The 14,737-nt window shown below is 46.2% G+C and overlaps 2 protein-coding genes across 3 annotated transcripts in view; both read left to right on the forward strand.

Moving 5' to 3' along the window:
* The window catches only part of FAM20B (family with sequence similarity 20, member B), a 38,385-nt gene extending 32,036 nt beyond the window's left edge, over positions 1-6,349 (forward strand). For both annotated transcript variants that reach the window (XM_010850135.1, XM_010850134.1), the window contains one exon: positions 2,473-6,349. In XM_010850135.1, coding sequence (XP_010848437.1) covers positions 2,473-2,704 — 232 coding nt within the window. In that variant the 3' untranslated portion in view covers positions 2,705-6,349. The remainder of the gene's footprint in view (positions 1-2,472) is intronic.
* Positions 6,350-8,756: 2,407 nt separating this feature from the next.
* TOR3A (torsin family 3, member A) overlaps positions 8,757-14,737 on the forward strand; it is a 26,639-nt gene continuing 20,658 nt past the window's right edge. The window contains exons 1-4 of the mRNA XM_010850136.1: positions 8,757-9,102; positions 10,431-10,544; positions 11,125-11,390; positions 13,011-13,189. Coding sequence (XP_010848438.1) covers positions 8,835-9,102; positions 10,431-10,544; positions 11,125-11,390; positions 13,011-13,189 — 827 coding nt within the window. The 5' untranslated portion in view covers positions 8,757-8,834. The remainder of the gene's footprint in view (positions 9,103-10,430; positions 10,545-11,124; positions 11,391-13,010; positions 13,190-14,737) is intronic.

Consider the following 14,737-nt stretch of genomic DNA (forward strand, 5'->3'; position numbering starts at 1 on the left):
AGAACCCCCTGGAGATCCTGGTATGTAGGGGATCAGGGAAGGATTTCTACAACAAGGCTTAGACAGCATTTTGAGTTTTATATGAATAGAAATTATCAGTTTCTTTAATGATGTATATCAGTTTGTTTTAATATCAGAATATAGTCCCTGCTCCCCTACAGAATCCAGTGCAGGCCCTGCCCCTAGTTGCTCTGCTATGTTCACCTTCCTCTCACCACCACAACCCACTGTGGTTTGCTTATCTCAGTCAGAAGTTGTGTAACCAAAAATAGCTATCTCCCTAGGTATTTATGTGTTGTCGCTCAGTCATATCCAGCTCTTTACAACCCCATAGACTGTAGCCTACGAGGCTCCTCGGTCCATGGGATTTTCCAGGCAAGAATACTGGAGTGGGTTGCCATTTCCTTCTCCAGGGGATCTTCCCGACCCAGGGATTGAACCTGGGTCTCCTGCATTGTAGGCAGATGCTTTACCCTCTAAGCCACCAGGGAAGCCCTCCCTAGGTATTTAGTAATTGATTTTTTGAAAGTCTATGTTAGAGAACAAAGAAATTCAAAAGTAAATCAAAAAAATGAGATAAAGACTGGGCTCTAAGGAGCTCCGTTTCAGATCAGCATTGCCAGTATGACTTTAAAGCATGAGCACCAAGAATCAGCTTGGACCTACCTTGCTTGGATACTACTGGTCAACTCCCAGAGAGACACTGATTGCATGAGACTGCCCCTTCTGGCAGCTGGTCTGTTTTACTTTTCTTTTCTTTCTCTTTTTCTTAAATAACAACAGGATTCTGCAGAAAGTGTTACCTAGGCTACCCTAAATTATCTTCATTAATACTGGGAAGCAGTGATACATCCAGTCAGAACCTGCATCTGTGAAGGAAGATGTCTTTGTGTTAATCAGTACTATCAGTCTGGTGCAGTTAGAAGACAGAAAAGACATGGTGTGTTCAACGGGAAAGTTTAATATAAAGGACGGTTAAACCCTCTGATACACAAATAGGGCCGAGGCAGAGTAACCAATTTGGAAGAGACCCCCCACCCCCACCTCCGCCCCAAGGCTGGGTTTGGTCCTCAGTGGAGAAGGTATAGTTCAGCCCACTTGCTAGCAGAGAAGTGCACTAGTTTGCAGATGCTGGGCGTGCAGGAGGCAACCCTGCAGAGTGCAGGCAAGGAACAGGCAATCCGCAGGACGTGGCCTGTACACAGAGAGCCATGACTCAGTAGAAACCCTCCAGGCTACAGGCAAGGCTTATTTGTGGGCCAGCGAAGGGAATAAGGGTACCAGCATGGGTGCGTGGCCTTGGGGCTCTGGTTTCCATGTCAAGAGGGCCTTAGGAAAGTTACTGCCAAGCCAGGCTGAAGCTGCAGTGTCATGGAGGACCTGTCTACTCTGGGAGTGTGGCCAGGGAAGAGCTTCATTGGATGACCTTCCCTGAACACTCCTGGCCTGTACAGCAGCCAGAAGCATCTCCCTCCAGCATCCTATACTGAGAAAGCCTAAGAGAAGAGATAATTAGAGGACCTCTGTCCACAAGAGCAGGGCATACATGAAAAGTGGATTTGGAGGTGAAAGGAAGTCAAGTGATACTTTTGTCATGCAGGAGAAATTCTGATGCTCTAGGCACTCATATTTTTCAGAATTGGAAAACCACACTGCCTGTGTGCTTGTCCATCCCTTCCATGCTTTAGCCAAAGATCCTTATTTTCTTCCTGTTCAGATGGCTGCAGAACAGGCTGCCGGCCTCATGCAGAGTCAGGCCTTAACGCATGCCTAGTAGTTCTTGCATTACCTACAGGGGAGTTTGTACTTTTCTTCTCAAATAAAAGATCCGCTTTAGGCAAAAAATAATTTAAAAAAATAGATACCCTTAAACTTTTTCTCTTTGTAAGATTAATGCTAGAATTTTTAATTCAGAAACATAAAAAGGAAATTTAAATTACTTGCTAAAATGTAAAGATACCTTCTGTTAACACTCTAGTACTTCATTCTAACCATGTGTGTATGTTTGTGTGTGTGCTTATACACACATTTTCTTTCCCCACAGATTTGGAGTAAAACAATTTCCTTCCAACTTTCCCCCCTGATTCAATATTATATGGGCATTTCCTCATGCCACTGAATTTTCGTAACTGCTTTAAATGGCTGCATGGTTTCTCATTGAATGGATGAACCATAGTTTATTTAACTATTTCTCAGTTCTCAGACATTCAGATTCACATTTTTCCTGTTAAAAAGAGCACTGCAGTGAACATGTGTAAATATTGTGTGTATCTCTTATTAGTTACTAAGAAGGAAATATCAAAATGTGGTAATGTCACTCATAATGTAGAGCTGCTTCTAGAACAGAAATGGCTTTTCTAGTTGAGATATTTTACATAATTACTTCTTTACATTTGTCTGTCAAGCAGGCTTCAGTCTCCATTTGACAGTGAGAGGCTTTATGTAACCTGTTCTAAAACTTATTTCTCCCAGCATTCGTGTGTCCACCTGGAACAGACTGAACTCCTTGAAGAATGGTGTGCTGAAGTCTGCCTTAAAGTCCGCCATGGCCCACGACCCCATCTCCCCAGTGCTCTCTGACCCACACCTGGATGCTGTGGAGCAGCGGCTCCTGAGCGTCCTGGCCACCGTCAAGCAGTGCACTGACCAGTTTGGGATGGACACTGTGTTGGTGGAAGACAGGATGCCTCTCTCGCACTTGTAGTTCTCCACAAAATAAGTGAAACTGCTTTTTACAAAGATAGAGAAACAGCACAATCAATTCCAGATGGTATGAGATGGATTGGAAATGGCCAGCAGCGTGTTCTGGTAATAGGGGATAGGGTGGCCTTGGATTTCTTTGGTGTTTGCTGTGGTAGAAGCTAAAGCAAAGACTTACAAGCTTCAGACCATGGAACCGTACCTGCTGAACCACCTTCAGACTTCCTCGGCGTTTGCCCATCCTAGCAGTGGGCAGCACAGTTGGTCAGTCTTAATTTCTCATGCCAAAGGATGGAAGAGAGGTGTGACATTCAACTAGGTTAATGCTGGGGTTGGTTCTGGAGTGTGTATTTGGAGTTCATCCTTATAGTCCTTTCTCCACACTTGTGGATCTTCCAAAAACACTTTGCAGTCTCTTGAGTCCTTTTTTCCAGGATTAGTCAAATTGGGGATTTTACTGCTTCCTGGGGAGTGGCAGCAAGGAACCTGGCATTCTGTTGAGCCAAAGTAGTAGGGACTATGCTGTTAAGGTAGAATTAGAAGGAAGGACAAAAGCAGGAAGGATGTTTGGGCTTTTAAGTAAGAAGGTGGTAGTGCTTTTGATGATTCTTAAAGGAGGGAAGGAGAGAGAGAGAGACCTGCTTGGTAGAACCAGAATCAAGGAAGTGATTGAATTAGTGAAAAACAGGTTCCCCTGTATTTAAGTTCTTAACATATATAAAAGCAAGCATGACTTGTACCTAAGTAAGATTTGCATTCTCATGGTTATGTCCAAATTAACCCCAAAAAATTGTCTGTAGAGAACCTGCTGTTACAACCCAAGCACAATTCTGTTATGGAGGTTTACTTTCTTTTTTGCCCCAAACAGGCAAATCCTTTGCAGATTAACAAAGCAAACTGAAGATAACATCTTGGGTAAGAGTCCGGTTGCCTGCGATCTCTGCCATCCTGATTTCCAAAATGAATTTTCACTTTTGTCTTCAAGGTATTTAGTTGTTAAAGCTGTTGTTCCCGAGAGACTGGCAATCCTATTTGTGTCTTTCTTGGAGAAAAGCCAGCTTACTCCTGTAGCTAATAGTTCACATCCTGCTGGTGGCTGGACCTGTCTAGTGATTTGGGCCACGCAGAAGGCTAAAAACAAAGATTTTAAGCCTTCTGAGCCTTAAAATTAAGGTGGTTCCAGGAAGAGCCTTAAGATTTTGATTTATGTCATACCCTGTTTTCATCATTTAATCTGGTTCTGAACCCATGAGGTAGTATTGTTCTTCTGTCTTCTATTAGCACTTTGAAATATCAGTTTGCTAAAACAGGCTAAGTTGTGTGTTCTGGCAAAGTGATTTTGACATGTAACCAGTGGCATTAAAATATAGGGCGAGGAGAGCTGGCCTGGTGAGTCCACTTGTGCGTCCTCAGAGCTGGAAGCTTCTCTCCTGCATTTTGTCTGGGGACTCTTTGGGTTTTGACTTCTGTGAAGCAAAGACTAATATTTAAACAGTGTGGTTGAACAAATCTACTGCCAGCCACTGGAGACCAATTTTAGGTAACCGCCCTTTCAAAAGTGGTTTAGAATTTATGCTCTAATTTTCTCAAATTGAAAGTCAACTGAGTACCCAGTAACTACTTTAACATGAAATTAGGATGCTTTTGTACTTAGTTTGTACATTTGGAGATGTACACAGAATGGGCTTAGTTATTATTTAAAATGGATTTAAGAAGACGTATCAGCACAAAACACTGAGCTAGTGTTAACAGGAAGAGGCGCTGATTTCAGTTTTAAAGTCGTGTACTGTGTGCGTCCAGGGAGTACACATTTGAGCTTGAGAAGGGCTTGGATGGTGCTCACCTCAAAGCATCAGGGAGCCAGTAAGAAGGTAGTCAGCTGCTGTGCTTGGTAAATGTTAGTTGAACTAATTCTTTCAAACACCTGATATTGTTCTTTGGTATGCCCCAGTGGAATGAGTAAGAACTGTTCTCAAACTTGGGAACTTTATTCATAATGCTGAAGGCAGAAGATCTGTTGAGGAAAAATGCAGGAGGGAAGGCTGCTTTGAAAGCGTCTCATTCTTTTTTCCAAACACTGCTTCATTCTCCTATTTTAATATGATCTTAAAAAGTGTTCAGATGTATAGTGGTTAAAGTTAGAATTGTGCTAAGAGAGTGGTGTGAACTGATGCTTAGAATATAAATTTATGTTCTAAGTCAATATTGGATTAGGCTGGGAAAAGTGTGTTTAGGTAAATCTCGGAGAAAACCAACCATAAGCTCTTAGTCCTAAAATTCATAAACACTATATTCTGATTCAAAAAAGAGGTACATATTGTTTTTTAAAGTTTTCTAACACTGTCCTTTTTATGGTTTATCTTTTAGAATTGAGGGTTGTTACAATCAGACAGGTCATTGGAAGGGTTTTTGGTTAGTCTTAAGTTGGGTATGCCTAGCTAACATCTAAAGATAAACATGGATACATTTCAATATTATAAAACTAAGAAAATCAGAACTGAGTAGCATTTCTGCACTCCTCCTCCTACTTTTTAAATATATTTATTCCAGAGTTTGAGGGAATATGGGTATAGAGGTTTCATCCTAAAATTTTTCTTTAATATGAAGGTATATTATTAGTTTGGGGTAAATAATTTTCTGTGCAAAACAAATTAATAGACAGGATCTGACTTGCTCAGAGTATTCCTTAATAATATATTAATAAGGCATTTCTCTGTATTTGCTCTCAGGATTAATATGTGAAATGAAATGTAATAAGGAAATGGGAGAATTCAGGTACATCCATTTATACTGTTTTGGGCAAGATGAATCCTCTACATGGCAAAATTTCAGTGTCACCTGAAAGCCGCATGTTCTTCCAAAGAAATCCATCTTTTCTTTTAAAAAAAAAAAAAAAAGAGGCTTTTGGCCTTCCCCTCGTATCCACCGTGTTCCTTCACCCTCTCTTCTCCACAGCTTCCATATTCTCATTTGACCAGTCCATGACCACACCTCAAATGGTGGTAAACAGCATCTGTCGTTTTGTGAGCTTGGGCTTCAGGAAACATGAGTCAAGGTATATGTATGTATATAGTCATATATGTATTCTAACAAGAAAATATTTATTTTCACACAGGGAAACACTGACTTATGTTGCTGAAGAACCTGAAGCTAGTAAAAGGTTCTCAGTCTCTGAGCGTGAACCTAAGTGACATAAAGACCAACCATTCAGGAAACACCTACTGTGCTAGCCAGGGCCGGTGCCCGAGGCAGATAGACCCGCCTCGTAGACTGCTATACAGCAGGGGAGGGCCAGTTTTCCTCCCTTCCACTCCTCAAGTCTGGGTTGAAAAGGTGGGGGCTGGATACTATACTGCCACAGGTTTTTAAGGAACTAAGGTGTTACTCAAAAATACAAAATGTTTAGGGGGGGAATCTGGGAATAATTTACCAGGAAGTAATTTATTTGCTTAAGAGAGAGGTGTTAAGAACCACGACCCTCGGTTTTAATCTGCCAAGGATTTCCTCTCAGAGCTCTTGCACAAATAGAGGTTGTGCTTGGTAAGACATCAAACAAGACAGATATGCACCTAAATTTCTAATGTGTTCTATGGGTTTCAATTCTGGAAAAAAAAGACAATGAATAAAGATTTTAATAAGTACCAGCGTATCATGTTTTCCTCTTATTATCCCCCCACCCCACTTGCTGGTTCAGGGTATATCGTTTTCAATTCAGATTTCCATTTTTGTTAGGGGACAGAAGATTACATCTTCTGCATCTGCATAAACTTCCACAGGGGTTGTTTCACAGAATCAACGACAGATAAGACCTTTACACTTCTTATTACACTTTACTTCTTCTCTTTACACTTCTCAGCCTTCAGAAGTTGCCTATTAGGTTGTGACAGAACCAAGATATTCAGTAGGATAACTCTTAGGTGCTTTTTATTTAATACTTAACTCCATTCTTGCAGCTTCTTTAAAGAATTATTAATCCCGAAGAACTTGTCAGCACATTACCATAGAGGCCTGGAAGACAAGACCAGGTCCTGATAGTGATTCTTGGGACACCAGACTTCTAAATTTTGCAATGGAAATGCAACATCATAAACCTCAACCAGACAACTGAGTAGAGTTCTCAAGATTTTGACTTGATTTGTAGCATTTTTGTTTGTGCCAGTTTTAGTCACTTGTGCTTGAATACAAAAGGGAGGCTGAAGCCTAGAACATGCTCCTTACTGACTCACCTTATACGATCCTTTTCTAGGTGAGATTTCAGGCTTAGTTTTCTTCTCAAGCATTCCAGAAAGACCAGTATGGAAGCCTAAAAAGGCAGTTGGGAGTAGCGAAGGAGTGGTTCTATTAATATTATGGGCTTATTTTTACCCAGTGTATTTCTTATAAAAATGATTTTTAGCAGCTCTCATTTTATAAAATAGAGACAAGTATGGTCATAACCACTGATTTAGCATGGGTGAGTTTTGTAAGGTAAGCTGCTTTATAAGTCCCAGGAAATAAGAGAATGAAGTTAACAGTTGTAAAGATTGTTTTCAAGGCAGGTATTGCTCTTGATGGCCTGCAGCAGGTGGAGAGGTTGTCTATTGCAAAGCTAGGTTCCATCCAGATGACCTCAGTAAAGGTGTTATGTGCCCATTTGCTCTTTGAAAGTGTTTGCTAAAATGCATATTCTGATTGAGTAGGTTTGGGGCCTGAGTTTGCATTTCTAACAAGCTTCAGGGCAGTGCCAAAGCCAATGGTTCTTGGACTATTCTAGAGCAGGATTGTTTACTTGCTAAGGAAACACAGATGCCTGTAGTTTTCACAAGAGCCACTAGATGTCTCCATCATCCATGAGATATTGCTCCTAGCTTTACAACCAGGGGTCTCCAAGCACTGAGAATGAAATAGCAAATTTACTGAAAATAGAGGCTTACCTACAACTGGTGTTTGGATTCATTGTTTCTACCTGAGACTGACTTTGGTTGAAAAAAAAACGTTGAGTCTTTTAGGAAAAAGATGTCTTGAAATCAAATTGTCCAAGAACTTCCAAGAGACCTGCTTTATTTATACTGTGAAATGCAAACTCAAAATCGAATCTCAAATATTATCAGTTAACCCTCCATGAAAGTTACCAGTAGAGAATTATTTCCACAGTCTTAAAATTTGAATTATTATTATTATTATTTAAGATATCAGGGTAAATACTAGTCATTTTATCAGCATGAATTCACCAGTTTTTTCCTAGGACAAGATGGCTCTTAGGTCAGTGGCTTCAATAACTCAGGTGATCTTTGAAAAAAATGCAGTAAGTACTTGGGAAATCTAGCAAGCTTGTTACATGCTCATGTTACGGAGAAGAGAGGCCCAGGAAAGAGGCCCAGAGGTCTAATGCCAGCGGTGTCTTGAGAAGCTGTTCAGTCACAGCATTTCAAAGTTGCAAATTTAGGCCCAGAAAGTGCATTCAGTACTCAGTCTAGCTTGTTTTCAACAGGCTGTGATTACATTGACATGAGACCTCGTGGTTTTTCCATGACTCTCGGGGAGTTTCCAAAATGGAAGTATCTCCAGTTTGGAGCCCATTACCTTCTCCAGCTGTGGAAACCTGCTGATTGCTTGCTGCTCTGTTTCATTTCCCTTTGTAGCGAAGCCAGGCCCAGGGCTGACTTCCCCTGGCTAACTCAAGCTCCCGGTGAGATGGTTGCCCGGTTTCATTTAACAGGTTGGCAGGAAGTTGATCTGCAGACACGGGACAGGGCACCAGTGGGAGCCCGTACTTCATAGCCCTCAGGTGGGCCACCGGAGCCGAACGAAAGTAACTAGGTGATTGACAGTGGCCATTTCAAGGCCTGGCTTCAACTTCTTTGCAACCACGATCACCCAGAATAGACTGCTGCCTGGCAGCGAGGCCCCAGTCGGCTAGGCGGCGCCTGCAAGTGGCCTCGGGTTGCAGTCTCAAGAACCACTCGGTTTCGGTTCCTGCCGCAACCGGTCTCGCCCTGGGTCACCTGGGAGACAAGCTCGGCCCGCCTGCAGTTCCCATGGCAACACCAATCCCCGGCCAATCCGGGCCTCGGAAGTACGGGCGCCCGCCTTCAGGCCCGGACCCTGAAAAGGGCCGGGAAGGCCCAGGTGGAGGGCCTGCTGCCGGCCTGGCCATGCTTGGGGACACAGAGCGTCTGCTCTGGCTCCTGCTTCTGTCGCTGCTGCTGCCGCCCCCGAGTGCATGGGGACACGGCGGCCAGGCGAGGCCGAGGGAGGGGACCGAGGAGGCGGGCTCGGCCAGGGCTTGGCTGGCCTTCCAGGGCCTGCGGGAGCGACTGAGGGCGGCCGGCGCGCTCTCCAGACGCTACTGGGCTGTCTTCAGCTGCCGCGTGTGGCCTGAGGGCTGTGGGGAGGATGAGGAGGCGTCGGCGCGGCCCCCAGGTAAGACCCTCAGGCTCAGGAGGGCGGGAGCGGGAGGGAGGGATGCGCGAGGCCCACTGGGATCCGGCCGCGGCGTTCAGAGCCTCGCGCCTGTCCTGGGCCGTCGCGATCACCAGACGAGCGCCTTAGCCGCCGGCTCTGCTGTTCCGCCCAGCCTTTAGGCCGAGCTAAGAGCAGGGCAGCCTCTTCGGAACCAGGAACCCTCATCACAGCAGCTGGCGCTGCGTCCTTATGCAGACGAGCGGTCCTGGCTGCACTCCTCGCCCGTTCCTGGCTCCTCCAGACACGGCTTACACTTCCCTCCTGTCTCCGAAACTGCCCTGCCATTATTCCAAGGAGCTGCTCTTGCCCACATTCTTGATGACTTTAAGGAAAATCCCCAGTTGGGCACTCCCCCCAAGTACCTTGTCCTCCTCCTCTGCTGCTTACAGAAGCCGAAGCTGGGCTACGAGTCCCCCAGACCTGAGTTCTGATTTATTCTCTGTCACTGATAAATTGAGGCAGGGTTGTCACATCAATGTTCTGGCCCTGGTGGTCTCTGAGACTCCTTGCAGTGGACGTCGTTAACTCTAGGTTCTGTAGTGATAATCCTGCAGTAGTACTAGAAACATCTTTCATTTAAATTAAAAGTTCTTTTTTGGGGGGGTGGAGAGGAGAGCAGGGCCTCCAGACGTGAGGGATCTTAGTTCCCCAACCAGGGATCCAACCTATGCTCCCTGCATTGAAAGTACAGAGTCTTAACCACTGGACTACCAGGGAAGTCCCTAAAAGTTCTACATTTCCAGTGAATGGTTTTTGTTTCGTTTTTGCCAATGTTCAGTATATTCAAATTGACATCTGACAGAAGAATGGAGTCTGCCTGGCTACTGTCCATGGGGTCACAACTTAGGGACTGAACCGCAGCAAAAGAATCGAGACACTTGGGGTTGGCCGTGATCAGATGATTCTGCAATCCAGAGCAAGTGGGAAGCATGGCAATCACCAGTTACTGTTTGTCTCCTCGGAGACCGTAAACTCCTTGCAGGCAGGGCCTGGGTAACTAACCCTTTGGCACAAAACAAGATTTATTGTTGAGTAAACTGAGCTTTTGCTGCAACGAGAGCTGCATCTATAGCAAGGCCATCTGCTTCCTCATCCTGGAGAGGCCACCTGAGCCCACTCCCAGGTGCAGTGAGAGGAAGGCCCAGGGCAGAGCCAGGGGGTGGGGCGGGGGGGAGCGGTTCTGGAGAGAGGACGGAAGAACCGCTCTGGTGGCTTGAAGGGAGGCAGTGTTCAGCCCGCCCTGGGCCCTGGGCTCCATTCCTGTCTCACAGCTCCTCCTCTTACAGGCTGGAGCCTTGCCCTGCTGGGCCAGCAGTACCTGGATATCTTGAGCACGTGGTCCTGCAGCTTCTGGGACTGCTGCGACAGAGGGGACTGCAAGATCATCAACAACTTCACAGGTTAGACCTCACGTGGCCCTCAGGGCCAGGAATCGGGGGGGAGGAGGCAATTCAGGGGAATGCCAAGGCATAGGGCCCCAGCCTCAGCCTGCCCATAGCCGGCAGCGTGGTAGAGACCCTCCCTGTCTCCACCATACCTCCCATACCCAGGCCTTGGCAGAGGGCTTTGCCCACAGTAGCTGCTTCAGTAGGTGTTGGCTGAATTAAATTGAGATGAATAAAATAAGGGGGTCTCCATAAAATATTTAGGGGGTCCTGAAACTTCCAGGCAGGAGCAACTTCATGGTAGTCGGGGGCTGGGTTCCTCCTCCAGACAGGACTCTGCAACCCTGCTAGGGGGGTGTCTTCAGAACCTTCAGAAAGGGTGAAATCAATGTGGATTTCTCAAACTCTTCAGAAAATAGCACTGAATCTCTTCTACTGCAAGGTCTGCCCAGTGGCTTCTTATTGTGGAGTCCCCAGACAGGATGGCTCCCACCTCAGAGATGGTCAGCGGTGCTCAGTCTCTCAGCCATCACCAAGCCTGGGGGGGGATGCATCTGTGTGTCCCTGCTCAGCGTGGCCTCTTCCCCACCCCTAGGCCTCGAGGCGGACCTGCGCGTGCGCCTGCACGGCCAGCACCTAGCCCGGGAGCTGGTCCTGACGGCGGTGAGGGGCTACTTAGAGAAGCCCCGGCCGGACAAGGCCCTGGCTCTGTCGTTCCACGGCTGGTCTGGCACAGGCAAGAACTTCGTGGCGCGGATGCTGGCGGAAAACCTGTACCAGGACGGGCTGAGGAGCGACTGTGTCAAGGTGTTCATCTCTACGTTGCACTTCCCTCACCCCAAGAATGTGGACCTGTACGAGGTGAGGCCGGCTGTGCTGAGGAGCTAGGGTGAGGGCTTGGGCCGGCGGAGCAGCCGAGACACAGGCCTGTGTGCTGGGAGGAAGGCTGAAGCAAGCCCTCGGTGTGGGGGTCGGAGGACAGCAGGGTGGGGGGGACAATGCAGTGAAACCTGTTACCCTCAGAGACAGCTACTCAGCAGGTGAGGCCCAAGAGGGCCTGAGCTTAACCAGAGAATCCATGTGTTTAATTTGTCAACAGAAGTAGTGGAAATGCCTCAGGAAGTGTGAAACAGAGCATGCAAAAACTTTATCGTAATCTCCCCACACGGACACAACCAGTTAGCATTTTGGTGTACTTCCTTCAAGCTGTTTCCCTGCGCTCTTTAATGTCTTTATAATTTATACTGGACAGAAAGTTGCATTCCACAATTTTTTTTTAAGAGGCTTCTCATAAGTGGTTTTTCCATGGCTTCCCAAAAGTACTCATTTCGTGCCAACAGGTGGACTCATCACATACAAAAAGTTTCTGCTGCTCTGCTATTTTGGGTTTTGTTCATTCAGACATGTTAGCCATGCAATGACCAAACCCCTCTGCAGCCTGACAGAGGTGACTGTGTGGATCTTTGGCTTTTAGTTTCTGTATTTGGAGTGTGTTAACCTGGGAAGATTATGTAACTTTGAGGACAGATTGCCATGGCAGTTTCAGTGTGGCCTGGCAGGGCAGGCTGCTGGTCAGGCCTCCCAAGAAAGAGCTAGCTGGCTTTTCAGTAGAACACCTGTGACTCTCAGCTTCCCCACTGTGGAAATCGACACATTCACACTCTCATACCCACACACTGGGGAGATGGGGCTGAAGTAAAAAACCAGGAAGGCTAGAGGTAGATGGAGACTGTGGGCTCTGCTCAAACACCTCTCCCTTGGGGAGGGAGGTGGGAGGGATGTTCAAGTGGGCAGGGACGTGGGTAAACCTATGGCTAATTCATGTTTGGTAGAAACCAACACAATACTGTAAATCAATTATCCTTCAATTAAAGATTAATTAATTAAAAAAAAAACACCTCTCCCTGGGGCAGGAGCCGGCCCTGTTCTCCTGGGGAACCCTGCAGAGCAGCATCTTTTCGTCCAGGGCTTACTATCCTGCCGGGGTGCGGAATCCCAATTTTGAGTTGGGTCCCTCGGGCACCAGGCTGGGCTGAGATCTCAGGGAAGAAGGTGGTGGGTGCTCTGCTCCTGGGAGTTCAAGACAGGGCTGCCTCTGGGCACCTGAGCCTATTTCTACCTGTTATCCCTGTGTGAGCCTGACTGCTACCCCTGGGGAGGGTGAGTTAGCAGTTAGTTCTGGGATGGAACCTCATCCTGGAGGGGAGGAAGTAGGGCTGGGGCCATTTCCCAAGGCCCTTTCCCCAGGCTGGCTCCACTAGTTGGCTTTTAAATCTCAGGGTGCAGGAGAATCACCTGGGAGGCTTGTTAAAGAGGATGCCCTAGCTCCATCCCCAGAGGTTTAGATTGGTGGTTCTGTGGTGGAAACCAGCTCCAGGTGATCCATTGTAGACACCCTGGGAAAACCAGTGCCTCACTAGGGCCCTCAGGGCCGGGAGGTGCCTCCCACTGCTCCCCAGCAGCTCCCCTTATTCTGTGCAGGAGGAGCTGACGGACAAGATCAGGAAGACGCAGGAGCACTGTCGCCAGACCCTGTTCATTTTAGACGAGGCTGAGAAGCTGCACCCAGGACTGCTGGAGGCCCTCAGGCCACACCTGGAACGCCAGGCCCCCAACAACCACAGAGCCGAGTCCAAGAGAACCATCTTTCTTTTTCTCAGGTGAGGCCTGAGAAACAAAAGTCAGAAGGACTGGGTGGGGGGAGGAAGAACCCTGTCCAGGCAGTGCATGTGCCAAGCTTGGGAGCTGGCGGGGAGGGGAGGGGTTCATGCTCTCCTAGGCTGCCTGTCCTTTTCCACAAAGGAAACCAACACAAACTCCAGGAGAGAAAACAGAAGCCCAGCTGCTTGGGTGGCAGCAAGGGTGGGGAGCCTTAGGTCTCCAGCTTTGATTCTACTAAACACTTCTGCGGGACTCTGACCCACCCCCACCACCTGCACAGGCCAACTCCCCGGACCAGCCTGGGGAAGACCCAGCCGTCCCTTATCTGGCCTCCTCCCTGGTTCTCAGGATGGGGAGGCTCCCTCAGACTCCCCAGTTAGTACATGGCCTCCTGAAGGAGGGCTACCGGGAGTCCCCTCTTAGATGGACATTAAGTGGTTTTTTTAAATTGAGGTATAATGGACATATTAGTTTCAGGTGTATAATTGATTTGCTATTTGTTTATATTGTGAGCTGATCACAATAAGTTTAGTTAACATGTGTCACCATTCATAGTTATAAAACCTTTCTGTTCCTGTGATGAGAACTTTCAAGGTGTACTCTTCTCAGCAACTTCCAAATATGCAATGCAGTATTATTTACTAAAGCCTACATCCCCATGAGTTACTAGTTGAAGTTTGTACAGTATTCACCTTATTTTTTCTCTCTTTCTGACCTATTTCACTCAGCATACTTTCAGGGCCCACCCATGTTGTTGCAAATAGCAAGATTTTCTTCTTTTTAATGGCTGAATAATATTCCATTATATATGCATTTTTTCCCCTTTATCCATTCATCTATTGATGGACACACGTCATTTCTTATCTTGGCCATTGTAAATAATGCTACAGTGAACATGGGGGTGCAAATATCTCCTTGAGTATTTTCATTCTCTTCAGATAAATATCTAGAAGTAGAATTGCTGGATCATGTGGTAGTCCTATTTTTAGTTTCTTAAGGAACTTCGATACTGTTTCCATAGTGGTCGCACCAGTTTACATTCCCACCAGTGATGCACAGGGGTTCCCTTTTCTCCACAGCCTTACCAACACTGGTTATTTCTGATCTCTTTGATGACAGGCATTCTCACAGGTGTGAGGTGGTATCTCATTGTAGTTTTTGATTTGCATTTCCCTCGTGATCACTGACATTGAGTACCTTTTCATGTCTCTGTTGACCACTTGTATGTCTTCTTTGGGAAGGTGTCTATTCAGAGCTTTGTTCATTTTTTCATTAGATTATTTTTTGCTGCTGAGTTGTATGAGGTCTTTATAGATTTTGAATACTAACCCCTTATCAGGTATATGATTTGCAAGTATCTTCTCCCATTTGGTAGGTTTCCTTTTTGTTTTGTTGATGGTTTCCTTTGCTATGCAGAAGCTTTTGGTTTGATGTAGTCCACTTGTTTATTTTTGCTTTTGTTGCCTTTGCTTTTAGTGTGAAATCCAAAAAAATAATTGCCAAGACCACTGTCAAGGAAATTACCACTTATGCTTTCTTCTAGGAGT

The sequence above is a fragment of the Bison bison genome, unplaced genomic scaffold (genome assembly GCF_000754665.1).
Source record: "Bison bison bison isolate TAMUID 2011002044 unplaced genomic scaffold, Bison_UMD1.0 scf7180017864289, whole genome shotgun sequence".
Lineage (NCBI taxonomy): Eukaryota > Metazoa > Chordata > Mammalia > Artiodactyla > Bovidae > Bison > Bison bison.